General features: G+C 49.6%; 1 protein-coding gene across 1 annotated transcript in view; it reads right to left on the bottom strand.

Moving 5' to 3' along the window:
- HPSE2 (heparanase 2 (inactive)) overlaps positions 1-12,584 on the bottom strand; it is a 112,013-nt gene that overhangs the window by 93,799 nt on the left and 5,630 nt on the right. Inside the window, exon 3 of the mRNA XM_054206196.1 lies at positions 4,890-5,051. Within this exon, the coding sequence (XP_054062171.1) occupies positions 4,890-5,051 (162 nt within the window). The remainder of the gene's footprint in view (positions 1-4,889; positions 5,052-12,584) is intronic.

Below are 12,584 nucleotides of genomic sequence, written 5' to 3'. Positions count from 1 at the left end.
ATCTGCGGAAGACTCCGGCAAAAACAAGCAGAGCAGCCTTTCTGCCCGGCAGCACAGGCACCAAAAGCACGGCCAGCCCCATCCCTGCTCCCTGCAGGGACCCCCACACAAGGGCAGCCTCTGAGCCACGGCCCCCTCCAGAGCCAGCTCCCCATGAGACGGGTCCCAGGCCCTGCGGACATGTCCTGCGGCAGGACCACCATCTCACAAACCCCACAGCATTCAGCAGGAATCACAGAACCACCAGGGGAGGTTCACAAGTGCAGGAAACACAAATGTCACAGGTGCTCAACCTGAGAGCCGTGTGATTCCCTGCCAAGGAACAAGCACGACTGCGGCTCCGGCCATCTTCTGGGGAAAGGAGAAAAACAAATTTCTGTAGGGTAGCTTCTCTCTTACAAGCTCTTCACCCAGACATTCTGCCCTTATCCTTGCTCCATGCCACCCCACATATGGTTGCTCTGCAGTAGCCACACACACGTTTCTGCTCCTGCACAACCTGCTTTGTTCCCCACTCGTGCCACCATTCTGCATCCCTACTTAGGAAAAGCTAGCACGTGGCCTCCACCACCTCCACCTGAGGCACCAATACCACTTACCCAGGATGAAGAGGGTTTCTGCCTGGTTGCTAGCATCTCCAGAAGCAGCCTTTTGCAAGGACAGCCTCACAAAGAGCTTACAACTGCTGTTATGGCACAGTTTAAGTTATTAAATTACCTTAACAAGGGTAATGGGATGCCAATGTAAAACACCTGATTGTAATGTTGGACACAGGCAGTGAAACGCACTTCACTTAACTCTCTTCCTAGCAGCTCCCACCTGATTTTAATTCCCCAGGTGTCTCTGAGTGCAGCTGGAAGAAACTTCCTGCTAACACCCTCAGCAGGGTGGGACCTCAGAGGAACAACTGGGAGCATCATGTACCCTGTGGGGAGGGTCTCCTCCCTTAACCACTGCTTTTAGAAGCTGTGTCACATTTTGCTTTTAGAAGATGTGACAGGGTGGGGGGGTCCCAGCACACACCCTGCAGCCCCCTCACCGGCTTTTCAGTGCAGATGTGGTGTGGTGGGACAGGCTGGGGAGCTGTCATCACCAGTCTCTTGATGCAGAGAAGCAATCTGCATCGTAGCTTCAAGCAGAAGGTAGAGCAGAAAGAAGAGATGTTTTTCCACTCTTCAGAATGAGGAGTGGGGGACTATTTTGTTTCCTCAGAACGGGAAAGCAAATTTATGGTTTGTCCTTGCATCTTGGGAAGTTCAGTTACACTTAACACTTCACGTTAATACAGGAGAGGACAGTTTTTCACATGTGTCTATTGACCTGAGCAATTCCCTCTTCGATCAGGCTTAATGGGCTTTACTAATAACAGTGCAGAAACCCGTGGATATCCAATCTCTCGAAGTACAAATGCGGTACCTGAGCCCAGCCCGAACTGGCACCACAGAGGGAAGGTTTCAGATTTAATCTAGCAAAGCTCTGCCTGCTGCTGCCCCACTCTCCACAATCTCACTCCCCACAACCTACACGCACGTTGGGTCTCCACTGCCCCGGGCAGCTCCTCACCCGCCGCCAGCCCAATGCTGTGCACCCCTCAGCTCCAGGGCTCCAAAGTCACCTTACTGTCACCTGGACATTTCTCCTGAGGGTTGCAAAGGAGGGGGGCCTGCTGTGACCATTGCAGCTTCTACTCCTGCTGATACAAGCAATAAAAGAATCACCGCTTTCTCCACCTAACTGGACCGGGAAGAAGCAGAGAAGTGTTTCTAGGGAAATATTCCTCCTCCTCCTCCTCTATCCCAGCGTGGGCTGAGCTGAGCGAGCCGGTTCCCGGAGGAGAGCGGGCGATGCTGTGCGGGCAATGCTGTGCACTCTCCCCCTGCTCTACCACGGGCTCGCCCGCGAGCATCCGAGATGCTGATCTGTGAAACGAGATACCTATCTCTGAGCACCAAGGGGGAAGCAGGAAAGATTAATAAGCCTCAAAATGTTTTACAGCATTTAAATAGTACCGTCACAGATCGAAGACTATCACTCATCTGAGAGAGGCAGGCTCGGTAAGCCTAGAGAGATCACGCACGGAACGCAAATGCAAGATGCAAGAGAAAGCCGGGAGCCAGGAGCCGAGGAAAGCTCATACTTGTCTAAAGAAACCAAAGTGGCCTAAACCAGAGACTAACATGTGTTCCTGGAGGAACGAGAGCCAGAAAGACTGCCTGGTTTCACTCAGTCTCAGTTGTGTCTTAGCACAAAAAAAAACCGAACAAAAAAAAAAAAAACCACAACACATTTCATTTTAAGACACCCTCTTACCTCGGCGGTACCTGCTGCTGGGAGCAGCTTAAACCCCAGTGCAAAACCACAACCCTGCCAGATCGCTGAGATGAGGAGCAAACTGGGAACCATGTGCAACTGGTGAATAGATTTGAAAAAGCCCCCGATTTACATCGATGCCACAGGGACTGCAGAATCACACTCCCTGCACTCTAAGAGCTTTCATTCTTAAAGCCATGAGGATACTGCATCGAAGTTTGATGGCAATATCACTTGCCCACACTTGCAGGCAGCGTGGGAGGCCTGATCTATAGTCTTTTGAGCTCATATAACTATGTCATCTGGGAAGAGGAGGAAGAGAAGGGGACCTTTTATCCAAGTCACTACAGTGGTAGCAATAGTAGCCGGGGAATAAAGATGCCTCACAGCGGTATTCCTACTCCCAAGCCCTCCTAAAGCAGCTATCACATCGTAAAGCATCTTTATTCTCGCGTGACTTTGGGCAAGATACTCCATTTACGTTTCTTTGATATAATTAAAGTGTTCCAGGAACTAGCGGTAGTAGGACCCCCCTCAGAGGTGTGGGGTTGAATATTCCTGCAGTCTAGGCTGGAAACTGAGCACTGGGAGTCATCCACAGCACACGCACTGCACGAGGCCAAGTGACTCCTGGATACGGAGCTCCAGGGAGGAAACCCTGGTCTCAGGGCTCCCCTGGATACTCCATCCCTGCAAACTCCGTCCTTTGCTATCCCTCCCCAGGTCTGCATCCTTGCTCCCGCACCTCGCCCCACGTACCTTGCTGCTGATCTGGGGACTCCCTACAGCACGGTACAAAAACATTGTGCATAACAAAAAGAAATCCTCAAGCAAACTCTGGCTGATTGAGTTTTGAAGGTAAGGAATGCCCTTCTGCAACAGATGTACAACCCCCTCTGCCCACCCCAAACACCAGATCCATCACGGAGAAGGGAAATATTTACACAAGTTAGTAGAGTTCCAGTTAAATATTATGCTTAGCTGTCTAGAGTCCATGTTCTCAGACTATGCCTATGAAATAAAAGATTAAACTTCATAACAATTATGAAGTTGCTCTGCTCACATTCAAAAGGAGTTAAAGGACATTAAAATAGTTCTTTGGGTAATATTCCAGCGAAATTGCTCTCTCCCCCCTGGAGAGTTAGAGCTAAAACCTTCTGAACTATCCTGTAAACACACTTGGAAAGGCTAAGAGCTGAGCTGATAACCAGGTAGCACCTCTGCTCTGCAGGTTCTGTAAAATATGTGAGCAATGCCGGAGAGCTTTTGAAGCAGTGAGGGAAGGAGGATAGGGGAGAGCAGCTTCTCTTCTCGAGGGAAGTTTGTTTAGTGGAAAGTAAGCAAGTTGTCAGGGGAAAAGCTGACAATGTTGATTCCAGCAGTTGTACTGGGAATAAACAGCCAAGTGGATTACGTTACAGAGAATGAGAAACGGCTCTGAGGATCCCATTTAAATGCTGGGCTTTCAGGAATGATGCGATTCAGCCACGCTCCTGGCCCCGATGCCCACAGCCCCCCAGGGCTGAGCCCTCTGCCAGACCTGATATTGCCCTCCCACCTCTGTGGTGTCCCCAAAAGGTCCAGCCGATGTCCCCAGGAGCCAGAGCTCACTGCAATGCTGTCCCTGGTGAAGACGCAGGCCTGTGCTGGCTTCAAGGCAGGGGCTGGACATTGAATTAGGGACAGCAGCAGAGGCGGGGGAGGTTGCACAGGACCCACTTGCCTCTCCCAGCCCAGCAGGAGGGGAGGGCCACTATGGGGCTTGCCATCTCCTCCCCAGCCAGAGCACAGGGCTCTCCCTCCCATAAAAATCAGATGCCTCCCTGCCTTTCACAGGAAAGGGACCCGGCAAGAGGAGAAGGGGATCTTGTTTGATTTATTAGTCTCTTCCTCCTTCCCGTCGTCTGTGGCTCATCCAGCTGTAGTGATAAGGAGAACAGCTATGAAAGGACACTGCTGGCTGCTGGGAACCCATCCTTCTGCCCACTCACTGCCTGAAGACATCAGTCCTTTACAAGCACCATTAAATGTGTATCCAAAATGTGGCAGTCTCCTCCATCCTTTGAGATTCTGTTCCCTGGATAATACAAACAGTTGCCAGAAAAAGAGTATCCTCTCATCTCTGTCTGGGCCATTATCCCTTTATATTTGCTCTTTAATATTTACTGGGTTCACACAAAGTGCATGCTCTGGAAAGAAAAAAAACTCAGCTGCAGCTTAAAGGACTCCAAATTTAGTAATTGCTGCAGCCCCATCGACGTGAACGGTTAGCAGGGAGATTTCTCCAGCACTTCACGTGCCGTGGTATTCTGCTTAGGTCAGACTGTAGAAAACATTCTGTCCAGGGGCACCAAATCTGGAGTGTCTGTGTAGGTGCCAACCGCAGAGGCCTTATGAGTCCACCACGATTTCCTGCGGGTCCTTTCCCTCCCGGCACCCAGTAATCTCGGTAGGAAACAGAGGCAGCCAGAGAGATGCTGATTCATACAGAGGTGAAGCACCCGAGGGTTTTAACACACCGGTGAGTTAGCAAGAACCAGCCCCAGCTCCCGGCTCCAGAGCTGGTCTTGCAGCCTTACCTGTTAATGTGAGGTTGCTGTATGTGTTTGAAAACTGCTCCTTTAACAAAACCAAGTGCATCTGAGCTGCCTTTTCCCTCTGTAGCTCCAACATTATGTCAGGATGCTGGGCGATCTTACAGCCTTTCTGCTTATCCAGGGCAATGTCACTGCGAACAATGTCTACAGCAAAAGGGAAAGAAAAAAGGGAGATGGCCAAACCTCAGCTTTCATTTTCACCAGACGCTTGGATCAGAACCAGCCAACATGACAGCCACACAACCACCACTCAGCACGAGCAAACCAAACCAAAAGGTCCAAACCCCTGGGATCGCTTATCTGATGAACCTTCTCTGCTCAAGCCTCCTTTTCTCTCACAGAAAGCTCAAGTCATTGACTTTAATATGCTAACACAACCTACCACCCCTTCCATTCTCCACCTGCCAAGTAGTTGATGTCTTACAATGATGACCCCTCCCTTGCTGGAACGTGCAAATGTCTCACAACATTTGTATTATGACCCTGTTACTGGTCTGTTTGACACTAAATACTGCGAAAAGACTAAATCCCATTCTGGTGACCTCTGGTTTCCATGTACCTTTGCCCGTCCAAGAGATGATGAAGGCAGCTTGTTCTCGCCTTGTTTATCCTCACTGCAGCTATCACGGCTAGAGTTAGGTCGGCATGGCTTGTGGCTCTTTGAACAGGTCTCTTTACCCTTCTAATTCCTGACATTCAATTCAGGAGGCAGGAGGGTTATTTAACAATTGTTTTCTCTTCGCTTGAGGATTTATAAGTCATATTGTAAAGTAAGAATATGATATTCCCTCTCCTGGAACTACTTATCTGCAGGGGAAATGGAAAGATGGAGGTAGCAAGGCAGAACAAGAACGAAGTGAGACATGCCCAGTCTCTAAGCAGTAGGGGAGCAGTGCAAACTAGTCCTTGTAAGGTCCCTTTCTGAGTTTAATTAACTCTGTAACATGCTCAGATCCACAGGCACCATATGCTGCGTCTAATTCTTACAAAACCTTAGGCGGCCAGCACTGATAAGGAAGGATGGAAGTTGGAGTTCTTCCACCACGTTGCATGAGGTCACCCTTTGCATCATGAGCTTGTGCTTTGCTTGGTGTAATTCCCATCCAGCTAGAAGTTTATGAAGGAGCTTATTATCAGAACAGACTCACATCTTGCTCCACATACGCTCTCCAGTGCCATTATTGTTACGCACATCAAGGAACACCAAAGTTGTTTGCAATAGTAATGCTCCTGTCCTTCAAGGTGTCATATCTCAGGTGCAGCAAACCTAGCTTCAAAGCTCTCCTACATCTTGGGTTAGCAGGGAACCCCCACCAAAGGTGGGTCATAACACTGGAATCCACATTATCTTCCTGTCTCTGAGCCTCATCTTAGAGTCACTATGCTTGTCCTGCCCAGGCTGTGCTGTCTGTCTCTCTACTGCATTGTTTGGGATTAACACAGCTTCTCTAAAGCCTGCCTAAACAAAAAGACTGCTCAGAACAGTAATGTCATTAAAGCCCTTGTAGTTAGGGACACAAGTTCGCTCCTCCACGCACACCTAGCATGCTCAGGGGTGGAGATAGAGGGGCATCCGGCTAACATGAAAATATGTCTCAGTATCTCCACATCCAGCACAGGGGTTTCAATGCAGAGAGAAGAGATGAAGCAAGAGGAAAGAATAACGTTCCTCTGCAGATAATGAGCACACACCCCCACCATGCGCTTCTGGTGCACAACCTCTTAGGTAGCCACTGAGTAAGGTTTGAGACTACCCAAAATCTGCCCAACTAATGAAGCAGTATGATGACACAATCCTAAACCCCGCTTTGTGAGATATTTGGAGAACTGAAGATTGAGAAACACAACCGTGTCACTCTCTCGCACCAAAAAGGCTATTACTAATGGTTATTACTGGTGTCACCTGGAACACATGCATAGCCATTCCCCTTCCTGGGTGATGGATTTCCTTTTCCACAGAACTGAACGCAACAGTTGTACACCCTCCGTAGCCAAGGCAAAACGGAGCAAAACACATCAAGGAGGCCCTGGTGGTGGAGAAGACTGAGAGGCAGAGAGGTTTGAAAATAGGTGGTCAGTTGATGGTCTCCAATTCTCTTCAAACTGCTATAAGAGAGTCCAGGCCAGGTCAAAACAACTTTGTTTCCTAAAAGGGATGGAGGGGCTCTAAAACCCAAACCAGGGCCAATGTGGGGGAACGACGAGAGTCCCTGCCCTCCCGGCTGGGGCCAGGACAGCACCTTGGAGAGTGCAAGGGGATGTGGCAGCAGGTCCTGTGCGACATCCGTACATCTGTCTTCAGCGACCACAGGCCATAGCAAACACACCGCTGTGACAGGGGTGAGCACAAGGAAGTCAAGCCACATTCAGACAAATCCGCGGTCTTTTCTTAGCTGTTGAGGTCTAGAAGAAGGTGCGCAGGGCACAGAAAGTGGGGGCACTCTTCTGGCAGCCAGCTTCATGGGGTTCCCAGAAAGTTACCACTGTAGACATTCAGAAAGCGCAGGTAAGACATGCAAAGTCCTGGCTTCTTAGATTGATGGGGGAGCCAAGAAAGTTGCCCAAAACCTAAAAACTGAGTGTATCCCACATTCATTATGGCTCCAGTTCAAACAGTGGGCAGAGGTCTGGGATATGGAGCTCTTCAAAGAACTCAGTGCCTGGTCATCCACACCCCAGCAGGCTGCACTCGGTGCAGGGGAGGAAGCAAGGGCAGCCCCACACCACCCTTATGAAACTGAAATACTGAGGGAAGAAGGGTGGCAGGCCCCAGCTGCTGGAGGCTCAGGGGAAATCTCAGCAAGAGCGACGCAGGGGAAATCTCAACAAGGAGTCTGCAGCCCTCAAACCTTAAAGGAAGAGAGAGAAAAGATGCCAGGAGCGCAAGGAGGAGGGTACCCCCGAATGTGCTGGGCAGGGCAGCCCCCTGAGTGGGAGCTCCAGGAGGACACTGCCTTCCTGAACGTTGATGCAAAAAAAAAAAGAGGAAGAAAAAAAAAAAAAAGAAATAAACTACCCAGCAAAACACGAAACCAAGCAGCTCTTGCCAGAAGTGCGAAAGAAGAACTCCAGATGTGTGAGCCCCAGAGGACGCCAAATGGTTTCCAAAGCCGTCAGACGACGGTCTCTGTCCCGGGGGGGTGGCCGGTCCGGGCGGGCCGTGCCGGGTCAGTACCCTGGCCAGCTCAGCCTCCCGCGCCGCCGCCGGCGGGGCCGGGCGGGCGGACGGACGGACCCCCGGTGGCGGCGGCGCTCCCGGGCGGCCCGGGTCCCGCGGCGGCGGGTCCGGCAGCCCGCCGTGCGGTATGGCGGGAGCACACCCGTGTGGCGGTCAGGTGAGCTGCGGCTGGCGGGAGACAACGGCAAACGGAGGGGAGATCCCGGCGGCGGTGGCGAGGGGAGCGGCCGCCTCGGCCGCCGTCGCCGCCTGCCTGGTGATGCAGCTGGGATGCCGGGCTCCTGCGGGAGCTCTCCCCTCCCCAGGCTGCCAACCCTGGGCGGAGGGTGCCGCTTTGCAAAGGCCGTGTTGTGTTTCCGAGTGCCTGCGCGTTTCTCGGTCCCGCCTCGGGATCTGCAGAGCTTAGACACATGCCACCTACGGAGGTCACCGAATCTACCAACGGAAATTTTGAAGAGCAAGTTAGAAAACACCCCTCAGGAGCAACACAAGCTCAGCAATCCCATCCCAGGGCAAGACAGACATCCCAGGGCTGGCTGAGCTCTGGCAGTCCCTTTCTGTGAGTTGCCTGCACCAATGGGTTGCACCAACCAATTCTCACCACAACCTGTACCAGATCAGAGAGCTCCCAAGCTGTGAAACCTCCAGGATGGGAAACAGCACACGGAGATAGCTCCCAGATGCCTGCTGGGGAGGGTTTCCCTGACCCACAGGATGAGCTTCTGCACATGGGAATTTACACGGCATCAGCGTGGCCTGCGGGCAAGTGCCCATCCTGTGGCTCATGCCACCATCTGCCCATAGGCAATTCCCTTCCAGGAGTCACTGGAGTCACGGAGCAGACACGGGATATAGCAGCTGACCAACTGGGAGGTGGGAAGGGGAGGGCACAGACCCAGGTTTATGTGGAGAGGGCAGAGGAATATGGTGATGGGCAGAGGGATGTGTGACAGAAGGGTGAAGAGGAGAACTCATCTTTCTCTGTGTGTCTGACAACGAACACTGCTCGCAGCCATCACTGCTCCAGCAAAAGCCACAGCCACCACTGCAGTGCCACCAGAACAAGCTGAGTTTGCCCATTCTCCTAATGGGACTGTTTGCTTCAGCTTAGCAGTCTTAGAAAGTGAATTTAAGAGCAAAAAAACCCAAACTGTTTTATGTTAACAAAAGTTTAATATTCTTACTAAAAAAATCTGAATTTTAGAAAATGGTGTTAGTGCAGAAGTTAGAGAGATGTTTAATGGGTCACCAGGAAAAAACTCGCATGAATTGCAGGTTGCCAAACTTGTAAAATGCCTACTTTTTAAAGAAACACATTTTAAATGCTTTAAAAATCAGATTCGTCTGCTGAAATTATTACAAAATGCCCAGTGACTGTGAAATTGGGAACACAACTTCTATTTAGAAAGCCTGAAGATTTCTCAAGCCAGAAACTGCATCCTCATCATGTCTGTCTTCAATAGGCAAGTTTCTGACACGTTAGTAACATTCCTTTCTTTTAGCTGGGAAAAATTCCCTGACAATGAGTTCCACAAGTTATTTCCCACTATATATACATATATAAAATCACATTTGTTTGGTTTATATGTAATAAGTCCACTGGATGCTCCCTATTTCTTGTGTCATGAAAACAAGGAAATAATCATTCCCAAGTTCTCTTCTCTCTGTGCCACTGGGTTCTCAGCATTTATCATATTCTCATTTTTTCCAAGTTGAAAAAAAAAAAACAAACCCTAATCTCTACGACTGAAAGCTGTGACTTTGATCACTTCCATCACCCTATTCTACACATCTATATTCTTTACCCTAATTAGTATGTCATCACCTAGTTTGCTTATAGCATAAAATGTTCTCAAAGAGTTTCTCCAATTCTTTTCTAATGTTCCTAACATTGGATTCACCTTTTACTTCCCTAAATGTATCCAGAGACCAATCCATAATAAATTCAAAACATTTTCCCCGAATGGCAACTGCTAATTTAGAACCTATAGTTGCATATGAAAAGTCACACGGGTTTCACCTGCGCATGTAACTTTGCGTGAGTCACTTTTAATTCATAAGAAGATGATGTAGCATAGAAAGAAGTGCGGAACTAGCAAAAATATGCCATGTCTTTTGGAGAATTTAGGATGCTTATTATAAACAATCAAACGTATAACCACAGAAATCTTTCATCTCACCCATATGCCAGCAAATAGCTAACAAATCAGCAACTAATTGCCTGAATGCGCCGTTTCCTGCAGTTAGTAAAGCAATCTTCATGCATGATTCTAGCAAAACAGTTTGAAATTTAGAAAATAAAATAAAAATATGGAAAAAAGCAGGCAATTTTTGGATGCACCTCCCACATAGGCAGTATCTCCTTTACCTTGTAAAGTCTTCCTACAGCCTTTTTTTTTTTTTTTTTTAAATTTATGAGGAAACAGCTGAGCACTGGAGCTCCTTCCATGGAAATCCCCGCCAGGCAGAGCAGGTTGCAGCTCCTTCCCTGCAGTCGCGGACCCTGGGAACTAGAGGGCAGGAGGGCTGCCTTGGAGCTCAATGCCAAGGCACGGAGCAGCCTGATCTGGCAAATCCCAGAAGACTGAAGGACATCAGAAGATCTCCCTGTCTTGGGGACCGAATGCTTGCAATGTCTGAAAAGCTGCAGCCCTCCCAAAGGGGCTGCTTTTTAAATACACGTGGGGTGAAAAAACGACGGTTTCCTCTGCAAGCTCGGAAAGGACAGATGCCTAAACTGTAAAGGGACACTTAGGCAGACAAAAAAGGGGCTCTGGGTGACCAGAAACCGAAGGTGATTCCTTGAATAAAGGAAAACTTGTTTGTTCATTCTTTCTGGGATAACAGGATCGTTCTTCATGCAGAAACACCTGCTGCAAAGTTTTAGGAGCTGGCGGAGCCAGAGGGGCAGTGCCAGCCATATGACAATAACCTCCCTTGCTCTGGCTCTGGTATCCTCATACCCCATGATCACCCACATGATCCTGCTCACTAAAACCACAGTAAAACAGTTGCCTTTTTCTTTTTCCCCTGAATTAGTTTACTGCTGTCTTAGCAGAGGATCAGAAATGTGCCCGAGCAAACACAAGGGAAGCAGCAGAAGGACACAGCGCAGGGTAAAAAGAAGCCATGGGGACTGACCCTTTTGGTGGCAGAGAACCAAGAGATTAGCTTCACCACCTTCAGGACACAGTTCTGTAGGATTTAATCTGACCAAGGCTGAGGCTGCTGCAGTCCCACCTTTCCCTGCAGGCGTTCCTTTCCCAGCACCGTCCTCTACTCCTCTGTGGTCACACACCATTAATCAGCTCAGGCGGCTGAAGGAGCTGAAGCTCCTCTCCACCACCAGGTTTTGGCCAGCCGAGTTCCCTGAACTGACTCACCACATAAACTCAGGCTCCAGGCACAGGAGAGCGCAGGAACATGCCAGAAGGGGCAGAAAAGCAGGAGCAGCATCCCTGGCTGAGGTCAGGTCCAGCCCCCGTGCAAACACACACACATCTCAAGGAATCCTCCAGTCATTTAGCAGTTAATTATATTCCTTTCCACTCGACACCTAAGACCCTCACACACCCTAGAAGCCACCTGTGCAATACAGGCTGGGTGAATACAAGGGTGAAATGATGTTCCCACTGCGGCACAAATCTCGAGGTTAAGATGCAGTGCCAGGTACCTGAAGGCATCCGAAGGAACGGATCCCAGACTGAAAGGATGCCCAAAACCCCATGCCAGGATTACACAGCATCATGTGGATTTTCCCACGCTATACAGCAAAAGCTCCTGACTAGTATGGAAGGCATAAGAAACACGTCTTTTTCCATTTTTTTGTGGTAATTGGCCATTCTTCCAGATACCCAGCATCCTCTCCAAAAAAGGAGATAAAACAGAAGGAAGTAACTTACCAGTAATTAAGAGAGTATTTTTGAAATGTGTTGTCCATATGCACTTCAGCTCAGAAACTTTTCTGACGCACTACCTACAGCATGCATATGGGCTCCCCTTCCCCTCTCCCTCCCAGGACCCACACAGGGCCACGCTGTCCGCGTGTGGTAAATGTCCTTTGGTCTCTCCTCAGCCACACAACCCCAAAAGGCTACACAAAGCCTGAGGGACAGGGTGGAGAAGCCATGTGCTTGGGGCAACACATCTTGAAGGACTCCATCTACGAGTAACTTCTCTTTTCCCCTTGAGTTTTCCTTCATATGCACAGGAGGAAACTCTAAGCAATGTTAATGTCACCGTGGGTTGTCCAAAGCTGATCTGTGTGATTTTGAGGTGAGAGGCAGTTGATGGCCGCCCTGCAGATGAGGAAGTTCCACATGAACCCACCAAACTTGTGCTGTAGCACCAGCAGGGAACTTCTGAAATGGGCTCTAGGTTCAGGCACTGAACAGCATCCCTTCCTGAACCAACACCATGTCTCCATGCCACACATAACACTCCAACACGGAGCTGCAGGGCAGCACGCCAGTCAGGTTTTAGCAAACCCAACTTCAGAA

This window comes from Rissa tridactyla, chromosome 6 (assembly GCF_028500815.1).
Source record: "Rissa tridactyla isolate bRisTri1 chromosome 6, bRisTri1.patW.cur.20221130, whole genome shotgun sequence".
NCBI classification, from domain to species: domain Eukaryota; kingdom Metazoa; phylum Chordata; class Aves; order Charadriiformes; family Laridae; genus Rissa; species Rissa tridactyla.
Note: the sequence above shows the minus strand (reverse complement) of the source record. Positions and strands in the feature narration are given on the sequence as shown.